The 22,254-nt window shown below is 38.0% G+C and overlaps 1 protein-coding gene and 1 long non-coding RNA gene across 5 annotated transcripts in view; both read left to right on the forward strand.

Annotated features, from left to right (window-relative positions):
- LOC136263117 (uncharacterized) overlaps positions 1-22,254 on the forward strand; it is a 206,026-nt gene that overhangs the window by 52,511 nt on the left and 131,261 nt on the right. The gene's annotated exons all lie outside the window — the stretch shown is intronic.
- LOC136263018 (uncharacterized) overlaps positions 1-22,254 on the forward strand; it is a 50,749-nt gene that overhangs the window by 26,333 nt on the left and 2,162 nt on the right. For all 3 annotated transcript variants that reach the window (XM_066057460.1, XM_066057477.1, XM_066057469.1), the window contains 2 exons: positions 6,051-6,101; positions 6,154-6,279. In XM_066057460.1, coding sequence (XP_065913532.1) covers positions 6,051-6,101; positions 6,154-6,279 — 177 coding nt within the window. The remainder of the gene's footprint in view (positions 1-6,050; positions 6,102-6,153; positions 6,280-22,254) is intronic.

The following is a 22,254-nucleotide window of genomic DNA, read 5'->3' on the forward strand; positions in this document are numbered from 1 at the left end:
TTATTGGGTCTAATAAAGGTAATAGCATGAAATTGATGCCAGAATTGGAATCCTTGTGGTGTCTTTGTGCACTATTGTACACAGCATACCCCGATTTTAGGTTGCGCTAGCAGCAATTTTAAATTTTGCACCATAGAAAAAAATGCTGGGACTTTTGGGAGTGACCTGGGAGCTAAATTTTCAATAAATGACCTCAAGAAGTGAAATCAATCATCAAAACATGTTAGCCAAAGAGTGGTCACGGAATTTCCATTTTTGACTGTACTACATTGTTCTGAATTATGATTTTGGTGAAAAGATCAAGATACTCTAATAGAGCAGTCAGGTAATATAAACTACTCTAATATAACAGTCACTTAGCTGTAGTGGAAACCCCTTTTCAAAATTCCTGCGCACACCCCTGAGTTGAAGGTGTAATTTCATTTAACAAATAATTTCAGGAATATTAGAGAATAATTTTGGGAATAATAGGTGAAGAAGAATTTCTAGAAAGAATGTACTAGGGAGCCTTAAATGAAGTCAAACAACTCTGCAAATGTGGCAGTTGTAGAAAAAATTCACAATATCTCATGGATTTACTGCTGTTATGATAATTTTCCTTAAAAACTCTCTCAAAATAATCAAATGTGAGCGCATTTATGAAAAGGGGGTCTTCCACACACATCCAGTTCTATGTACGAACTTGAAATATCATAATATTATTGATAAATAAGTGGTCAAAATGCATACAAGCCTGAAATTTTTAGAACAAAATTAAGCTATGCTGTTGCTTGCTACAGCACCATCCAAATGTCAAGTCAATTCCAATATATATGAAGTTATGAATCATTAAAGCTGGTAATTTGGATGTGTGTGGAAGACCCCTTTTCGCAAATTTGGTCACAAATGATATAGTGTAACAGATTTTTAGACCCTTTTTGTGGTGGATTTTGGAGGTGTCTAAGTAACTTAGACCCTTTTCATGTTAACTTAGACCCTTTCATGTTTACTTAGACCCTTTTCATGTTTACTATGCGCACCTACACTGGTAGCGTTGGCAACGCATCGTCACCTGAAAATTAATTTTAAACCCGTAACTGTTGTTACGGGTGGAGTAATGGCTTGTTTCTACTAATGAACGCTACATTTCTCTGTTACAAGCAGCTGTCAACAATGTTAAGATACAACAACTACATAAAGGTCTAAATAACTTAGACTTCAGAACACAGGGGTCTAAGTACTTTAGTAACCCTCAGGCCCTGCTACTACAGAGCCATCGGTTACTAAATTACTTAGACCCCTGTGGTCTGAAGTCTAACTATTACTTAAATCTAACAGATGGATGTGTCAGGTCCCAGCTAGTGGATCATTAGCTAGAGAAGTGTCATTATATTATGCTCTCACTTGGCACCTGCTACAACATTTAAAAAAATGTTTTTGTGCTTGCAATCAATACAGCTTATATACTTTACTGAGTAAGGTGTTGAGGTGATGACAAGATAGTATTGTTTTAGTACATTATACAGGCTAGCAATAATTGCTTCAGTGCTTTGGCCCATTTTTTGTTTTACCACCTCATTTTTAGCTAAGTTAATAATTGTAAAATCTCAAGTTCCAGTTTGTAGGTTAGGTAATCCAAAGGCTGCAGCACATGTTGCTGTCAGACCTTCAGTACTGGCCACTGAAAGCTTTGATAAGAATAAAATATATATATCAAGACACACGGTAGTGTGTCGTGCGGCCCAAGAAGCCGGCGCATAACACCCGTGAGTATATTGACAGGAAGAAAGAAAACGCAATTGTTGCACCTTAGTAGCTCTGTGCTGCCTTGATGAAACAAGACGATTTTTGTTGTGGACACTCCCTCCACCTTCAGCACTCCACATTCCAAATTAGAGCGAAATCGCTTCAAGCGTTCCCGAGATATGCGACTTCAAAAATTGGCTTAGTTTCTTCGTTTTTTTTTTCTTCTTATTTTTCTTCCTCTTTTCGCACACTTACAAAAACTGCTATAAAACGTGAACGCTATATCCGATTGCCTTGAAATTTGGCACACAGAAGCGGGGTATAAAGGAGCATCTCTGTACCAACATTCGCTAGGATACGATAAACCGGAAAAGAGTTATGATCGATTATTCACGAAACATAACATCAATATGTTGTCACGCCTACAGGGTAAACCGCGTATGGGAAGAAGCTGAAAATCGGTGGGTGAATAGGTTAACTATTGAACCTCAAACCTTTTGTGGTTTGAAAGAAATCGAGCTAAAAACCAGGAAGATACAACGAAAAAATCAACAGTGTGTAACAATTACGCAATTGAGATTAGCTAATAAAAAAAACTACTACTTGCCACGCCTACCAGATAAATCGCTAGGGCGATTGCTTTGCAAATCGCTGTATAGAAGGAGTAATCATCTTAGAAAGGCTCTTCAATGGTGTAGAAGAATCAGACTTAAAGCCACGGAGTTATAACACGAAATCAAACTTGGTGCAGCAAGTGCGAGATCGAGATACTCTAATAGAGCAGTCATCCTAATAGAGCAGTCATCCTAATAGAGCAGTCACACTGAAAAGAATTCAAGAGATCAGCTAGAAACAAGTTACCTGTATAGAGATCAGCTAGAAACAAGTCACCCTGTAGAGAGATCAGCTACAAACAATTCACCCTGTAGAGAGATCAGCTAGAAAAATTTACCTTATAGGGATTTCATGCAACTATGGAAAGGGATAATTCAGCTAGAAGAAATTACCTTGTAGAGTTCAGCTACAAAGAAACTACCATGTAGAGAGTTCAACTACAAACAAATCGCCCTGTAGAGAGATCAATAGAAGAAGTTATCTTGTATATAGAGAGTTTAGCTACAAAGAAACCAACATGTAGAGAGTTCAGCTGCAAACAAATCACCTGTAGAGAGTTCAGTTACAAACAAATCTCCCTGTAGAGAGATCAGCTAGAAGAAGTTTCCTTGTAGAGAGTTCAGCTACAAACAAATCACCCTGTAGAAAGATCAGCTAGAAGGAGTCACCTTGTAGAGAGTTCAGTTACAAAGAAACCATCATGTATAGAGTTCAGCTACCAACTAGTGACCTTGTAGAGACATCAGCTAAAATAAATTACCTTGTACAGAGTTCAGCTACAAAGTTCAGCTGCAAACAAATCACCTGAAGAGAGTTCAGCTACAAACAAATCTCCCTGTAGAGAGATCAGCTAGAAGAGTTACCTTGTGGAGAGTTCAGCTTCAAAGAAACCATCATGTAGAGAGTTCAGTTGCAAACAAATCACCTGTAGAGAGTTCAGTTACAAACAAATCTCCCTGTAGAGAGATCAGCTAGAAGAAGTTTCCTTGTAGAGAGTTTAGCTACAAACAAATCACCCTCTAGAAAGATCAGCTAGAAGAAGTCACCTTGTAGAGAGCTCAGTTACAAAGAAACCACCATAATAGAGAGTTCAACTACAAACCAGTGACATTGTAGAGACATCAGTTACCTTGTAGAGAGTTCTGCTACAAAGAAACCATCATGTAGAGAGTTCAGCTGCAAACAAATCACCTGTAGAGAGTTCAGCTACAAACAAATCTCCCTGTAGAGAGATCAGCTAGAAGAAGTTACCCTGTGGAGAGTTCAGCTTCGAAGAAACCATCATGTAGAGAGTTCAGTTGCAAACAAATCACCTGTAGAGAGTTCAGTTACAAACAAATCTCCCTGTAGAGAGATCAGCTAGAAGAAGTTTCCTTGTAGAGAGTTTAGCTACAAACAAATCACCCTCTAGAAAGATCAGCTAGAAGGAGTCACCTTGTAGAGAGTTCAGTTACAAAGAAATCATCATGTAGAAAGTTCAACTACAAACTAGTGACCTTGTAGAGACATCAGCTAAAAGAAATTACCTTGTAGAGAGTTCAGCTACAATGAAACCATCATGTAGAGAGTTCAGCTGCAAACAAATCACCTGTAGAGAATTCAGCTACAAACAAATCTCCCTGTAGAGAGATCAGCTAGAAGAAGTTTCCTTGCAGAGAATTTAGCTACAAACAAATAACCCTCTAGAAAGATCAGCTAGAAGAAGTCACCTTGTAGAGAGTTCAGTTACAAAGAAACCATCATGTAGAGAGTTCAGCTGCAAACAAATCTCCCTGTAGAAAGATCAGCTAGAAGAAGTCACCTTGTAGAGAGTTCAGCTACAAAAAGCCATCATATAGAGAGTTCAGCTGCAAACAAATCACCTAGCTGTAGAGAGTTCAGCTACAAACAAATCTCCCTGTAGAGAGATCAGCTCGAAGAAGTTACTTTGTAGAGAGTTCAGCTATAAAGAACCATCATGTAGAGAGTTCATCAGCTGCAAACAAGTCACCTGTAGAGAGTTAAGCTACAAACAAATCTTCCTGTAGAGAGATCAGCTAAAAGAAGTTACCTTGTGGAGAGTTCAGCTACAAAGAAACCATCATGTAGAGAGTTCAGCTGCAAAGAAATCACCTGTAGAGAGTTCAGCTACAAACAAATCACCCTGTAGAGAGATCAGCTAGAAGAAATTACCTTGTAGAGAGTTCAGTTACAAAGAAACCACCATGTAGAGCGTTCAGCTTCAAAGAAATCACCCTGTAGAAAATTCAGCCACAAACAAATTGCCCTGTAGAAAGATCAGTTAGAAGAAGTTACCTTGTAGAGAGTTCAGCTACAAAGAAACCATTCTGTAAAGAGCTCAGCTGCAAACAAATCACCTGCACAGAATTCAGCTACAAACAAATCACCCTGTAGAGAGATCAGCTAGAAGAAGCTACCTTGTATATAGTTCAGCTACAAACAAATCACCCTGTAGAGAGATCAGCTAGAAGAAGTTACCTTGTAGATTGTTCAGCTACAAACAATTCACCCTGTAGAGAGAGCAGCAAGAAGAAGTCACCTTGTAGAGTGTTCAGTTACAAAGAAACCACCATGGAGAGTTCTGTAATAAATATAATTATGTATTATATATATATAATTTGTACATTTACTGATAAAATCAGAAATATTTAAAGTCCACCTGCTTCATCTTTTCTTCTTCCTGTGGTAAAGAAAAAAAAGACAGGTTAAAAAAGCCCCAAAGCCGGCCATAGGCCGGCTTTGTGGTATACAAATACAAAAAGAAATGAAATCTAATCCAAAACAGCCAAGCTGTAAAAAAACATTGCGGCCCTCAAAAAGGCTATGGTGAAAAAAGATGTGAAATCCAAGGTGGCGGCCAAGAAATGGCTGTGATGGTAGGTTAACGGTAAAAATTTTAATAACGGCAATTTAGGTGAATTTTTTGCCAAGACCAAGCGGCACAAAAATTCACCTGAATTGTCATTATTAAAATTTTTACCATTAACCTACCATCACAGCCATTTCTTGGCCGCCAGCTTGGATTTCACATCTTTTTTCGCCATAGCCTTTTTGAGGGCCGCACTGTTTTTTTACAGCTTGGCTGTTTTGGATTAGATATCATTATGTATGCAAAAATTAATAGTGTAACTAATGGCACATAAGGAATGTACAGGTATCAGACACAAAAATCTATCACCTTACTTGAATGCATAACATGTGAAACTGCTGCACCATACCAGTGCTGTAGGGCAGTGTATACTGATGCTACATGCTACATTATGACAAATTCATTTCTGTTTGTAGTCAGTACAGTAAGTCAAATGTCACGTAGAATCTGCCATTACCTGTATGGCCTGTATGACCTGTATGACAGTTACTACTAACACTGCATTTATAGTTCACAACTTTGTGGTAAACATGTGGGATAATGCAAGGCTTAGCTACGCACAACTCACATTCTTTAAAGTGACAGCATTCTTTTCTAAATGTGTGCCTTGAAACATAATCACATTATCTATATGTTTAAACTAAGTTAAAGTATAGACAGGTGATGTTTTATGTTTTATTCTTGGGTTTCCAATGCTGTATATGAATTTTTGTCACTAGATAGCTACAAGATTAAATTTAGTGTAAAGTGCATTAGATCGACATTGTAAGCAACTCTGCATCATAGGGCAGGTATATACCAGTGCTAGTACATTATATTATCACTTTTGATCACTTTACAGTAACCCCATCCTTGGGGCCAACCTTGACTCCTAGTCCAAGTGGTAACTCAGGTAAGTATCCTATGATGGAAAAATAATTGATTAGTTCCTGTGTTTGTTTTAGATGGTGATAGGACGACTGAAGTCGCTATTGGTGTATCAGTGGGACTACTACTGATAACTGGTGGAGTATTAGTTATCACAATCATTTGCTGTTTGTACAGGAACATATGCAGAAACAAACATAACAGTAAGATGCACTTTGCATATGTGAACGCATCAAATAAAAATAAGGCCTTTCATGCACACACCATTTTAGAGAAATAAACTGTTTTATATCGAGATAATATTCACTGGATGCACGCTATATTGGTATAACTGAAAATGAACAGAGGTACAAATTTACTTGATACATGGACATGGTACATTCAATTTGTATAAAATTTTACAGTGAATAGACCATGAATATGTAAGTTAATTACAAATTTAAAAAAGTATTTTTAGTTGAGTGATCTGAAGGCCTGATTTTTACATGATGCATATACAGCTGTATGTAGAATTAACTTGAGACGTTCCCAAGATAAGTTTTGAAAACTTAGCAAATTCTTGCAGTGAATTTAAAATAAAAACAAATTTACTGAAATTGAAAATTACAATTAAATATTGATCACAGCTGATAATAAACTTTCGCTTGATACATGTGCAGTATGCATAGGGATTAAAAGAACCAGAAGTCATAACAGAATTTTAGATTTGTATGTAACAATACTTATATAAAAATAGATGTCTGATCATGTAGTAGAAATCAAAGTCAATTGCCTTATGGTTTAAGATTCTTATCATGTTTTAGCCTTTTGCTACAGGTGTATGGTATTCACTTTAAGTAATATTTTTATTGCACTTTTTAGCTTTGTGTATATAATGTTAAAATCACCCTAAGTATGCAAAGTACATGTGTCATGAGCAAGTGACAATAATCCAACCTTCAATATTTGTTGATAATACGTAGTGCTTACTATATCAAGACACACGGTAGTGTGTCGTGCGGCCCAAGAAGCCGGGGCGCCACACCGTGAATACTGTATATTGACAGGAAGAAAGAAAACGTCATTTTCACACCTTTATATCTCGGTGATCCTTCATCCGATTGGAACCAAATTTGGTACAGCGTTGCCCGCCAGCCAGGGAAGTCTACTTTCCAAATTTAAAGGAAATCGCTCCAGCCATTTCCGAGATACGAGCTGCCAAAATTTAGATTTTTTTTCTTCGTTTTTTTTTTTTCTTCGTGTTTTTGCACACTTACAAAAATTGCTATAAAACGCAAACGCGTACTCTGATCACCTTGAAATTTGGCACAAAGAAAGGGAGTCCAAAGGCGAATCCTAGTATCAATATGGTGCAAATCCGATTAATGGTTCAGGAGTTATGACCGATTATTCGCGTAAAACAAGATCGATTTGTTGTCACGCTTGCAGGGTAAACCGCTTCATAGAATGAGTTGTAAATTGCTATGTGGTTGGAGTAACCATCGTAGGAGTGCCTTTTGGTGGTTTGAAAGGAATCGAGATAAAGACCATGGAGATATGACACAAAAACCCAACCTGTGTCACAATTATGCGATCGATTTTTATGAATAAAAATGTATTAGTTTTTACGCCTACTAGGCAAACCGCTTAGAGCAATGAGCTGAAAATCGGTGTATAGCTGGAATAATCTTCATAGAAAGTCCTTGCAGTAGTATAGAAGAATTGGATTACAAACCACTGAATTATGATTCGAAATCCAACTCCGTGTAGCAAATGCGAGATCGAGATACTCTAATAGAACAGTCACCCTAATTGAGCATTCAGCTAATTTATTTACTTCGTTATAGAATTCTATTACATTGCAAGTTATTCTGTGGGGAGTTCAGCTGCAAACAGTTAATCTTATAGACAGTTCAGCAAGAAGCAAGTCACCCTGTGGAGAGTTAAGCTACAAATATATCACTGTAGAGATTCAGAACATTATAAGTCACACTGAAGAGAGTTCAGCTATAAACAAGTCATGCACCCTGTAGAGAGTTCACCTACAATTAAGTCATTCTCTAGAGAATTCAGCTACACACAAGTCACTGTGGAGAGAGTTCAGCTACAAACAAATTACCCTGTAGAGAGATCAGCTACAAACATAACACTTTGCAGAGAGTTCAGCTACAAACAAATCAACCTTTAGAGTGATCAGCAATAAACAAATCAACTTGTGGAGAGATCAGCTACAAACAAATCAACCTGCAGAGAGATCAGCTACAAAAAAATCAGTTTGTAGAGAGATCAGTTACACACAAATCAACCTGTAGAGAGATAAGCTACAAAAAATCACCCTGTAGAGAGTTCAGCTACAAAAAAATCACCCTGTAGAGACATCAGCTAGAAACTAGACACAACGTAAGGAGTTCAGCTACAAGTAAATCATCCTGTAGAGAGTTCAGCTAAAACAAATCAACCTGCAGACAGAGAGATCAGCTACAAACAAATCACCTTATAGAGAGTTCAGCTACAAACAGATTACCCTGTAGAGAGATCGGCTACAAACACATCAACCTGCAGAGAGATCAGCTACACCCAAATCAACTTGTAGACAGATCAGCTACAAGCAAATCACCCTGTAGAGAGCTCAGCTAAAACAAATCAACCTGCAAAGAGATCAACTACAAACAAATCATCTTATAAAGAGTTCAGCTGCAACAAATCACCCTGTAGAGAGTTCAGCTACAAACAAATCAACCTGTAGAGAGATCAGCTACAAACAAATCACCTTATAGAGAGTTCAGCTACAAAAAATAACCCTGTAGAGACATCAGCTAGAAACTAGGCACAATGTAAGGAGTTCAGCTAAAACAAATCAACCTGCAGAGAGATCAGCTACAAACAAATCACCTTATAGAGAGTTCAGCTACAAACAAATTACCCTGTACAGAGATTGGCTACAAACACATCAACCTGCAAAGAGATCAGCTACACACAAATCACCTTGTAGAGAGATCAACTACAAACAAATCACCCTATAGAGAGATCAGATAGAAACTAGACACAATGTAAGGAGTTCGACTACAAGCAAATCACTCTGTAGAGCGATCAGCTAGAAACAAATCACCCTGAAGAGAGGTCAGCTACAAACAAATCACCCTGTTGAGAGATCAGCTACAAACAAATCACCCTGAAGAGAGGTCAGCTACAAATAAATCAACCTGTTGAGAGATAAGCTAGAAACAAATCACCCTGTAGAGAGTTCAGCTACAAAAAAATCACCCTGTAGAGACATCAGCTAGAAACTGGTCACAATGTAAGAAGTTTAGCTACAAGCAAATCACTCTGTAGAGAGTTCAGCTAAAACAAATCAACTTGCAGAGAGATCAGCTACAAACAAATCACCTTATAGAGAGTTCAGCTACAAACAAATCACCCTGTAGAGAGATCGGCTACAAACAAATCACCCTGTAGAGAGTTCAGCTACAAACAAATCAACCTGCAGAGAGATCAGCTACAAACAAATCACCTTATAGAGAGTTCAGCTGCAAACAAATCACCCTGTAGAGAGATCAGCTAGAAACAAATCACCCTGTAGAGAGATCAGCTACAAACAAATCACCTTGTAGAGAGATCGGCTACTAACAAATCACCCTGTAGAGAGATCAGCTAGTAGCTAGAAACTAGACACAATGTAAGGGGTTCAGCTACAAGCAAATCACCCTTTAGTGAGTTCAGCTACAAACAAATCAACCTGCAGTGAGATCACCTACAAAATAGCACCTTGTACAGACTTCAACAAATTACCCTGTAGAGAGATCAGCTAGAAGAAGTTACCTTGTAGACAGTTCAGCTACAAACAATTCACCCTGTACAAAGATCAGTTAGAAGAAGTTTCCTTGTAGAGAGTTCAGCTACAAACAAATCACCCTGTAGAAAGATCAGTTAGAATAATTCACCTTGTAGAGATTTCATCTACAAAAAAACCACATCATGTAGAGAGTTCAGCTGCAAACAAGCCACCCTGTAGAAATTTCAGCTACAAGCAAATTACCCAGTAGAACGATTAGCTAGAAGAAGTTACCTTGTAGAGAGTTCAGCTACAAAGAAACCATTCTGTAAAGAGCTCAGCTGCAAACAAATCACCTGTACAGAAATCAGCTACAAACAAATCACCCTGTAGAGAGATCAGCTAGAAGAAGTTACCTTGTAGACAGTTCAGCTACAGATAATTCACCCTGTACAGAGATCAGTTAGAAGAAGTTTCCTCATAGAAAGTTCAGCTACAAACAAATCACCCTGTAGAAAGATGAGCTAGAAGAATTCACATTGTAGAGATTTCAGCTACAAAGAAACCACCATGTAGAGAATTCAGCTGCAAACAAGTCACCCTGTAGAAAGATCAGCTAGAAGAATTCACCTTGTAGAGATTTCAGCTACAAAGAAACCACCATGTAGAGAGTTCAGCTGCAAACAAGTCACTCTGTAGAAAATTCAGCTACAAACAAATCACCCTGTAGAGAGATCAGCTAGAAGAAGAGTTACCTTGTAGATAGTTCTGCTGCAAACAATTCACCCTGTAGAGAGATCAGCTAGAAGAAGTCACCTTGTAGAGTGTTACGTTACAAAGAAACCACCATGCATAGAGTTCTGTAATAAATACATGTATTATATATATATAATTTGTACATTTACTGATAAATTCAGAAATATTTAAAGTATTTAACATCTCCTTCATCTTTTCTTCTTCCTGTGGTAAAGAAAAAAGATAGGTTAAAAAGCCCCAAAGCCGGCCATAGGCCGGTTTGGGGTATACAAATACAAAAAGAAGTGAAATCTAATTCAAAACAGCCAAGCTGTAAAAAAGTGTGCGGCCCTCAAAAAGGCTATGGTGAAAAAAGATGTGAAATCCAAGGTGGTGGCCAAGAAATGGCTGTGATGGTAGGTTAATGGTAAAAAATTTAATAACGACAATTCAGGTGAATTTGGTGCCACTTGGTCTTGGCACAAAATTCAACTGAATTGTTGTTATTAAAATTTTTACCATTAACTTGGCACCAAATTCACCTGAATTGTCATTATTAAATTTTTTACCATTAACCTACCATCACAGCCATTTCTTGGCCACCACCTTGAATTTCTCATCTTTTTTCACCATAGCCTTTTTGAGGGCTGCACACTTTTTTATAGCTTGGCTGTTTTGGATTAGATACAGGTACCACAATGTGGGTATTAATTGTTTTAGTCACTGTTACAGCTTGTACTATCACTTAGTTCTACTTTATTGCAGACAAGTTTTTAGTCTGGTTTATAAAGTTGTAAATACTTAATTACTTTGGCTGCAATTATTCATCTTACAGTAATATATTACAAATAGTGTAAACTCTCATTTATCAGACATGACACCACCCACATGAAACCTCATATACGGTGCTAAAATCACTCACAGGTTACCTCTGACTTTTGTGTCCAACATATCAAAGTATCAGTCTTCTAGGACCTTCCAGTAACAAGCTATAGGCCTTGAAAGCAGGGGGTGTAGTTACTCAGTTATTGACAGGTTATCTTTATTATCAGCAACACATAGGATTGCCAGATCAAGACACACGATAGTGTGTCGTGCGGCCCAAGAAGCCTGCGCGCCACACCGTGGGTATATTAACAGGACGGAAAAAACGTCATTTTCACACCTTTGTATCTCGGTGATCCCTTATCCGATTGTACCCAAAGTTGCTGCAGAGTTGCCCGTCAACTAGGGGAGTCCACATTCCAAATCTGAAGGAAATCACCCAAGCCATTTCCGAGATACAAGTAGCCAAAGTTTCAGTTTTTTTCTTCTTCGTCTTTTCGCACACTTGCAAAAATTGCTATAAAACGCAAACGCGTAAGGTATATGCTGGTTTTTGGGTCAGGTTGTATGAAGGGTCGCATAGCTTAAAATGTGTTCAGAGGGTTAAATCCTGTAGATTTAGGACGAAATGGATGACATTACTTCAGATCAACATAGACAGTGATCATAAGCTAACCACAAAACCGATTAAGAGATAACATAGTTCATTAAGCAGGAATACTGCTTCAGATTAGCTGCATGTACCTCTCACCATGTAGTAAGGAGCATGAAGATATAAAGTACAAAAACAAAGTAAACTATGTTGTTTTGAATGCCATTAGAGTGCCTGTAAATATTTCCACAATATTTACCATAATTGGATATAAAATAATGAACTTATGAAGTAATAAATATTGTGACTCATAATACCCCCATATGACTTGTAATATGAGCACTTACGGTGCTTTAGAGAAAAGATCATACAGCCCACCACATGGTAGGACAATTTTTGAAATTTTAGGATAGTGTAGTTCATGAGTACACCTTTGCCTACAAGTAGTATGAAAAATTGGGGTCACATTATTAGGTGATAAGAATGCTTTTATCTTAAGTGACTCATAATACCCACATATACCTTACTCCGATCGCCTTGACATTTGGCACACAGAAAGGGAGTCCAAAGGCGAATCCTAGTATCACATTTGGTGCAAACCTGTTGAACAGTTAAGGATTTATGACCGATTATTTGCGTAAAACAAAATCGATTTGTTGTCACACCTACAGGGTAAACCGCTTCATGGAATGAGCTGAAAATCGTTTTGTGGATAGAGCAATTATTATAGGAGTGCCTTTTTGTGGTTTGAAAGCAATCGAAATAAAGATCATGGAGATATGACACGAAACCGAAGGTGTGTAACAATTGCGCGATCGAGATTTGTGAATAAAAATTCCAACAATTTGCACGTCTACCTAGCAAACCGCGTAGAGCAGTGAGCTGAAAATCTGTATGTAGCTGGAACACTCATCCTAGAAAGTCCTTGCAGTAGTACAGAAGAATCGGATTACAAACCACTGAGTTATGATTCGAAAGCCAACTCCGTGTAGCAAATGCGAGATCGAGATACTCTAATAGAACAGTCACCCTAATAGAGCATTCAGCAAGTTTATGACATACTTAATTATAGAGTTCTGTTATATCAGGGGCGGATTCAGAGTTTGGAAAGAGGGGGGGCACCTTTCTGAAAAACAGTTGAAGACCAAAAAAACTTGCTGAAAATCAGTTGAAGACCAAAAAAAAAAAAAAAAAGGTCATGACAATAATAGCTAGTTATCCTTACCAACTATATCACGTCTGTTACGTAAAATAAAATAGCTTCATAGGTAAGCTACACTGCCTCATGAACATTGTGACTGCTTTATTAGAGTAATTGACTGCTCTATTAGAGTATCTCGATCTTGTATGCAATTTCTTGAAGGGGGGGGGGGATTTGCCCCAAATGCCCCATCCTGGATCCGCCATTGTATATTGCAAGTTATTCTGTAGGGAGTTCAGCTGCAAACAGTTACTCTTATAGACAGTTAGGCTAGAAGCAAGTCACCCTGTGGAGAGTTATGCTACAAATATCACTGTAGAGATTCAGAACATTACAAGTTACACTGAAGAGAGTTCAACTATAAACAAGTCATGCACCCTGTAGAGAGTTTGGCTACAATTAAGTCATTCTCTAGAGAATTCAGGTACACACAAGTCACTGTGGAGTGAGTTCAGCTACAAACAAATTACCCTGTAGAGAGATCAGCTACAAACAAAACACTTTGTAGAGAGTTCAGTGACAAACAAATCAACCTGTAGAGCAATCAGCAACGAACAAATCAACTTGTAGAGAGATCAGTTAGAAACAAATCAACCTGCAGAGAGATCAGCTACAAACAAATCAACTTGTAGAGAGATCAGTTATACACAGATCAACCTGTAGAAATATATATAAATTGTGACCAGATTTGACAAAACCAGGCTTCCACACACATCCAATTCTTTGACTTTAATTGCTAGTAACTTGACAACGCAGTATGCTATTGCCCTACAATGTTCACACAATGCTTTCATTGCTTTATGTAATAACACGCCCATATTTGAAACTGATAGCTCACTTTCCTACTGAATTATGGTCCTTCAAAGTCGTAAATTTGGATGTGTGTGGAAGCCTGGTTTTGTCAAATCCGGTCAGATATATATAAGCTAGAAACAAATCACCCTGTAGAGAGATCAGCTACAAACAAGTTACCCTGTAGAAATATCAGCTAGATACAAGTTACCTTATAGGGATCAGCTACAAACAAATCACCCTGTAATAATATGTGTTGGAAACAAATCACCATGTAGAGAATTCAGCTAGAAACAAGTCACCCTGAAAATAGTTCAGCTACAAACAATGGGAGTTTCAGCTACAGTTAAGTTATGTATAAGAAGTTACCTTATTACCTACAGTATGACTTTCTTTCATTGTTAAATATACAAAAATATTTTTAATCAGACAAAAAACTGTACACAACATTTCTTCCTTTGTTCCAATATTCCTGCAGAAAAAAAAAAAAAACAAGTTAGAAGGAAGCACCAAAGCCAGTTAATGGCTGGCTTTGTGGCTTGCAATACAAAAAGAAGTGATATCTAAACCAAAACAGCCAAGCTGTAAAAAAAGAGTGCGGCCCCCAAAAAGATCAGGATGAAAAAAGATGTGAAATCCAAGGTGGCGGCCAAGAAATGGCTGTGATGGTAGGTTAATGGCAAAAAATTTAATTACGACAATTCAGGTGAATTTGGTGCCAAATCATGGAGGAGGCAACGCAAATTCACCTGAATTGTTGTAATTAAAATTTTTGCCATTTCTTGGCCGCCACATTGGATTTCACATCTTTTTTTCATCCTGACCTTTTTGGGGGGCGCACTCTTTTTTTACAGCTTGGCTGTTTTGGTTTAGATATAATTATCAGCTATTATTTCACTTAAAAAATTCTACAATTTCAAGGGCACTACTGTATTTATGACTATTTAAAGAACTCCCAACCAAAATGTCATGTCATTTTAATTCACGAAATGTTTGTAGGGACCAGTCTATTTTGCTTTTTTTCCTACCTAATTTTCTTTCCAGCAATTCTTTTATTTTTCACCTATTATGCTCCATATTTTACTCAAGAATTATCAATTTTGCTCAGCACTGATCTTTGTTAATCGAATATTTCCAAGTGAAAAGCTACAGTTTCGCTTTAAACTGACTGTTCTATTAGAGTATCTCGATCAGCAATTACTTCTAACATGTAAAGCAATAAGCTAGCTAATATTGCTTAGCATGTGTGACTGTTTTATTAGGGTATCTCGATTGTCACTTGTTGTTCCTGTAACAATTAGCTATGCACTGTTGATATTTTAATGTGTCTGACTGTTCTATTAGAGTATCTCGATCTTTTATGCAATTTTTATGTCCACTTCACGAAAATTGCACCTATTGTGCCAGCATTTTTTTGCTCATTGCTTTTACCCACCCATTATGCGAAAAATTTTGCTGGCAAAATCGACGGGTCCCTAAATGTTTTATGTTTTTACAAAGCTAAATGTTAACATCAGTAATGGATAAGTTAATAATCTAACATAATGGACAAAACACACAGTTCTCAATGTAAACACTATCATTGTCAATGCAATCTTCATGTATCCATCTTGTGCAATGACACCTCAGCCACTCCCTCTCTGTGCCTGCATCATCAGCAAAATTAATGAGTCAAAACATACAAACACCTGTCAGCATCAATTTCATTGTTACCATTGTTTCTTGACCTCTTCGCAACAAATTCCATTTGGCTGCTAGATTTCCATTTTTTGAGGAACCTCTGCCAGCTTTTCTTTCTTGTGTGACACTTATATTAGGGGAATGGCTTTCACTTGCAACATCACTAAGTGCTTGATTATCTCTAGAACCAAGAATAGAACTGTTTGTCTGGATCAGATTTTCTGCTTCATCATTACTTTCTGTAACCCTCTTCTGCTTTCTCCTTCGTGGCTGTTTCACTTTTTTCAAGACATTTTGCTTCTCTTAGTGCTGCTTTTTGTGCCTTCTCTTCCTGCTTACATTTCAGCTCCTCTTCCTTCAGTTGTCTTTTTCTCAACCTCTCTTACTTCCATCATTCCTTTTCTTCAACTTTTTAACTTTTCTCGTTCTCTTTATCATTGTAATACTTTTAGACACTCTGCATTAAGTCTTGTTAATACACAAATTTCTAGTGTTCGGTTTTTTATGTCTTTGAGCTACAGGCACATTGAGCAGTTCCATTAAAGGTGATTGTTGAACAGCCACCACATTGTTAATTGGTAAAATAGAAAATGGACAACTGGTTAAAGCTGTTGATTGAGCAGAGCTGACTTGATCAGTACTAGAGTTCTTATGAGGTGAATTATTAGAGTAATCACTATGCTGAGTATTCCATACTCTGATGTACTCGGGATAAACCTTCAACCAAGCTTCATAGCATTCATCTGGTAGGTTCAATCCTTCCTCAAATCTGCAAGCATACTTTCATTCTTGCTCAGTTGTGAATGTGGTGGGTCACATTCCTTAGACAATGAAGGATTACCATTCTCCTTGCCACTTGATACATCTCTCAACCAATCAACTGATCTGCCACATATGTGCAAATAGCATTTAAATGTGTTAACACTGAGTATTATTGTTTCCTGCTCTGAAGTGCTCAGGATGATTAACCTTCAGCTAAGTTCATACCGTTCATCTGGTAAGTCAAACCCTTCTTCACATCTGCGAGCATACTTCTGTTCTTGTTTAATGGTGAAAGTGGGTCTGACACAATCCACATTGTTTGCAGAATTACTATCCACTTGCTTGTCACTCGATGCATTGCCTGACTGATCAGCTATTTTCCTGTTTTCTACAGAGAATGTATGTACATAATCAAATATCATTTCCTATAGCATACCAGTTGTTGCTTTATTCTGACTGAAGCTGATTTTAAAGTGCATCCCTATGAATACCTGATTTTCTGAAGCCAACAATCCATTAGCAGGCAAATCAGTGTAGCCTTTTCCATGCCCCTCTGACAATCGCACAGCAGTTAAACTTTGATATCACCAATCTGGGATTTTTCTGTTAAAAACTGTAACATTAATTCTTATTGCTAATGTTGCTTCACGGGCTTGAAAAAGACTACAGTCTAATGGTTGACACACATGTGGTGTGAAACAGAAGACAAAATATGATGACTTTATGCTGAGCAGCAAATTCCAGAGATCTTTGTGCTGTGGCCATCTAATAACAATAGCAGAGAACGATGAGACACTGCATGGATCATGAAGTGTTTGGTGAGGAAAAACTGAAGAGCTTATGATCCACCCATCCATTTTCACTTAAGGCAAAATGTGTACCTGGTACTTCATTTTTAATCCACAAATATTTGAGCTGCTTAGCAACAAATATAACAAATGGAGAAATAGCCTGCCAGACCGCACTACCACAACCAATTACAGTTATCTGCTGTTTTTGGTTAGGTGTCTGGTGCCGAAATTACTTCTGCCCTATCTGGGCCACCACTTTAGGGGACGGGGCTCTAATGGCATTCCTGTCTCATCCATATAAGTATCCTCTTGGTGCTCAGAAATCTATTTTTATCAAATATTTCCTGGAGCTAATCAAAATATTCATTTATGTTCTCAGTTTTTACTGCACTCATCCTAACTCCAGCAGTTGAGTCTCCACTTCTGAGGCACAATGAAAGATTTCTCTTCATAAACTTACGTATCCCACCAGCTGCTGCTGATCTTAATTTCATTGTCATTTCCAGGCTTGTCATCGATTTGCATATATATATCTCCACTAAACCCATGACTTGTTTTTCCATACCCGAGTTTATCTAAAAGGATTAGATATTCAGTGAGCAATTCTTCTTCCTCCTTTTAGTAGCAGGATTTGTGCTATGAACAATGCATCTACTAAGCCTATCCCTCAAAGTTTGGTGAGGTAGACCATAGCTAATCACAGCTTCAGTTCGTTTTAATTCTCTGATAGTCACCACATTCAAGGTGCCAGACATTTGCTCTTCAGACAATAACTTTCTTTTGGGCTGGCTATGAGGAATACTGAGACTATTATTGGATAGGGAATTATGTTGACACCTCCTAAACTCTTAAAGTAGGAAAAGAAACTCCATAATTTGAACTGTAATAAAAAGATATCAGTATTATTAACGACCAATGTACCCATTAAGAGCAATAAACCTCTCAAACTCCTCCATCCTTAGCTACAGCATGCTTCGTTACAGCACATGGATCTGGAAAATATTAGTTATGGTTTGTGATTTTAAAATACTTTATTGCCGATAATAGACACATGATGATAATTGAGGGTTTACTCTATGCATAGTCACTTCAAAATTTTGTTGAAATCTGCAGATCAAAAGGCATATATATAACAAAATAAAATACAGTTTATGTTAGTTTAACAGTAAAAATGTCATTAGGTTTGCAAATAAATACACTGTCTTACACAGTTTACATGCCAGAAAATGAAAAATAAAATAAAAGTTGACTCCCTACACTGATTAAGTTCCTCTTTATATCACAATGCAGCCAGATACTATAGCTTTAAAAAGGGGTCAAATTTTTTATGTGAAAAAGGTATGTACATTTTTGCAAATCCTACATACTACAGTAAGGCACTAGCTATATACTACAGTAAAGTAACAGAATGACTGACATTTGAGGAAATGCGCATCTGTGATTGACATAAAACAATACAGATATTATATGTACTAGTATATTAAAATTTTTAAAATGAAGTAGGGTTTCAAGCTATAAAAAGTAGTGAAACAAGAGATGAACAATGGCAGTTATTACAGCGTAGCTCAGTGTTAAATCCCTACTTTGGCATGGTAAAACAATTATTTTGTGTTGAATGCCAAAGTAGGCATTTCCCACTGAGCTATGCTGTAATAGCTACCATTGTTCATCTCTTGTTTCACTACTTTTTATAGCTTGAAACCCTACTTCATTTTTAAATTTATAATTTTTAATATACTAGTTTGTTTAGTTTTTTGGTTAAAGCATACAGCTAGCTATAAACATGTGACTGTTTTATTAGGGTGACTGCTGTATTAGAGTATTTCTAGCCAGCCTGCGAAAATGTGCTTGCCCCAAAAAGAGGTGTGGTCACCGTGGTTTCGATCGATTATTAGACTAGAGTATCTCGAATCAGCGTACCAACTTGAGGGGGTGTGGTCACAAATACAGCTAGCGTAAAAGGGGCGTGGCCATCATGGTTTCGATCGATAGATAGATCGACAATACGTAGAATAAAGAATGGGCGCGACCTTGTTACCTATCGTGGAGTACTGGTACCTCCGTACAGTAGCGTAGTCTAAGCACCTTAAATAATTTTGTGGCGTCTATTATGCTGCTTAAAGAAAGTGTTGATATGGAAAATTAACGCCACGGTATGGTTTCGTTGGTGAAGAAGACAAGCAGCCTTATTGAAGATAAAAGAAAAGACAAGGCGCACACTCGTTGGAACCCCAAAAAGCATATCCCACCGGCGAGTTTGTTGTTGTGGCGTAAAATGGTGACCGTGCGCTGCTTCGTTTAGGCTCTAGGCTTGCAACTGTGGTCAGTGAGTGAGACGAAATTTCGTGTTTTGACGATTTTTAAAAAATTCTATATACGGCCGCCAGCAGGGGCGTAGCTAGACATTTAGTGACAGTAGGGCCTGGTGGGGCACACCTTCGCATCAAGTCCTCCCATGCAATATAAATACACGACATACGAGTCCATCTCACTGTGGACTCTTACACATTTATATAGAAATCTTATTAAAGTGCATGGTTGTGCCTAGCTAGCTAAATATACTGCTTCACTGCTGTTTCTGAAGCTAATTGACCCTACAACCTACGCTATTGCTCGATCAGCATGCAATTTTACCTAATTTCTTCTTCCACAGCTCTCACGGATTAACTCTTGATCCAAATCAGCACTGCAGTGTTGGAGATCCGCTAAACCACAGCGGGCATTAAAAGGAATGTGTAGTAGCATGTGTCTCATCATCTTGACAATCTCCTTAGTATCATAGGTCTAATCTCCAATCACTATTAGCTCACTATTCACAACCTTTTTGCAGTGAGCATTAAAAGGAATACTTCATTTATTAAACCTCTTGCACGTCTTCTATCAAGAACACTTCACTCAACACCTGTCATAGAATAGTATATTATCACCGACTTGATATAATCACGATGCGTACAGCCTCATTTTACTGACACCTTCCTTCCAACTCACACATTCGAACTCGCGATCACGTGATAGTGGGCATTTAATGGAATTATAATTTTCTTTGTCCGCTGATGTTAGTAATAGCGAAATAACAAGAAATTGTTTCTGCAGCGATTATTTTCATATAAAAATCTGCATGGTAGCGCTGTGAAAAATCGTCGCGCGTCGAATCACGTGACTTACAACATTTACTGACGGTGGGGCCTGGAAAGCTGACGGTGGGGCACAGGCCCCAGTGGGCCCCAGTGTAGCTACGCCACTGGCCGCCAGTAAGTGTTTTCTTGTTTTTAACGCTACATTTGATGTTAGATGGACTAATATTATTCCGTAAAGGTGATTTTCGTCGCGTAAGAAGTTTCTAAGCTGGTTTTTAAGGGCAGTATTTTTGGCGGCACGCGTCACTTTTGATGCAAACCCCACTTAAACAGTACTACTGTACTGTTTGATATATGAAGGCTGCAGCACATGTTGCTGTCAGACCTTCAGTGCTGGTCACTGTAAAGTGCTAATAATAAATACTTTAGGTTTAAGGAAGAAAATCCATCCCTCCTGGAGGAAGACTGAGTGTGGCCCCGACTAGACATTGGGTGACCTGTAGTTCGAATCCTGGGGTTGGAGGGATTTTTTTCCTTACTTTGGCCCCTTTTCTGTTACACCTTATCAGTCAGTAAGTCAAGTCAGTAGGTCTAAGTCCCTGAAATTAGGTTAGGTAATCCTAAGGCTGCAGCACATGTTGTTGTCAGACCTTCAGTGTTGGTCACTGTAAAGTGCTAATAATAATAAATAATAATAATAATAATAATATTCTACTACGAATGATCACTACAATAAATGCTTGGACAATGCATGCATGAATGTGTATTTATACTCACCAAGTGTCAGCTGAGCCATTGATCAGACCATGAGACAACAGAAATACTGTTAGATTACAAGTTTGATACTGAAATTTGATTGGCTGGAAACATGTTTTCTAAATCCTGTAGTGCCACACTCATGTCCAATAGAGGTCATGCTCTGAGGTGATATGAAACACAGCAATTATGTGCCTGTCACATTATCACATTAGCAATGCATAAGCATTTAAATGGATAGTAACAATCATACATGTGACTGGATCTACGAAAACCATTCTTATTGCCCAAAACAAGAAGTTTGATTTTTTTTTCACACAAACACAAAGCCTCGCACAAAGCTTGATGAATGCACTATTAAGTTTCGCTGCCACATTCGACCAGAGTGAAGCGGTCTGCTTTTGCTGGCTGCTTTTTAAAAGTACAGTGGCGAGCCGTACTAGTGATCTGGGGTCTTGATGGAGCCCTGGCCAACCAGGAGATGGCTGTGTGTGGCTGTACAGCTCTGTGGTGCTGGACAATGACCTGTACTGTAAATTTCCTTTCATTTTAGCCAGTTCTGAGCCCTGAATGGCCCATAACTTGGCTTAATTCATCCCAGGGGCGGATCCAGAGTTTCGAAAGAGGGGGGGCACCTTTCTGAAAAACAGTTGAAGACCAAAAAATCTTGCTGAAAACCAGTTGAAGACCAAAAAAAAAAAAAAAAAAAAAAAAGGTCACAACAATAATAGCTAGTTATCCTTACCAACTATATCACGTCTGTTATGTAAAATAAAATCCTATTTGTAGCTTCATAGGTAAGCTACACTGCCTCATGAACATTGTGACTGCTTTATTAGAGTAATTGACTGCTCTATTAGAGTATCTCGATCTTGTATGCAATTTCTTGAAGGGGGGGGGGGCATTTGCCCCAAATGCCCCATCCTGGATCCGCCACTGCATCCCAACATGTTTCTTTTCAATTTTTGAACATCATCTTCCCACCCTCCAGGGCCCCCGCCTCCCACCCTTCTGGAGTTCACCTGATACAGATAACCTTGGTTTACAAACTATTTAAAATGGTGGGAAACTTAGCTGTTGACTACTTCTTCAGTGGATGATCAGGAAGGCAAGAAATTGTTGTGAAACGTGTGAAAATGTGGTATACATAGCTACCACCATTACATAATTGGCCAGCTACAACACTCTGAATATTTAAAACCAACGTTTCTCGATA

The sequence above is a fragment of the Dysidea avara genome, chromosome 1 (genome assembly GCF_963678975.1).
Source record: "Dysidea avara chromosome 1, odDysAvar1.4, whole genome shotgun sequence".
In the NCBI taxonomy this organism is placed as follows: domain Eukaryota; kingdom Metazoa; phylum Porifera; class Demospongiae; order Dictyoceratida; family Dysideidae; genus Dysidea; species Dysidea avara.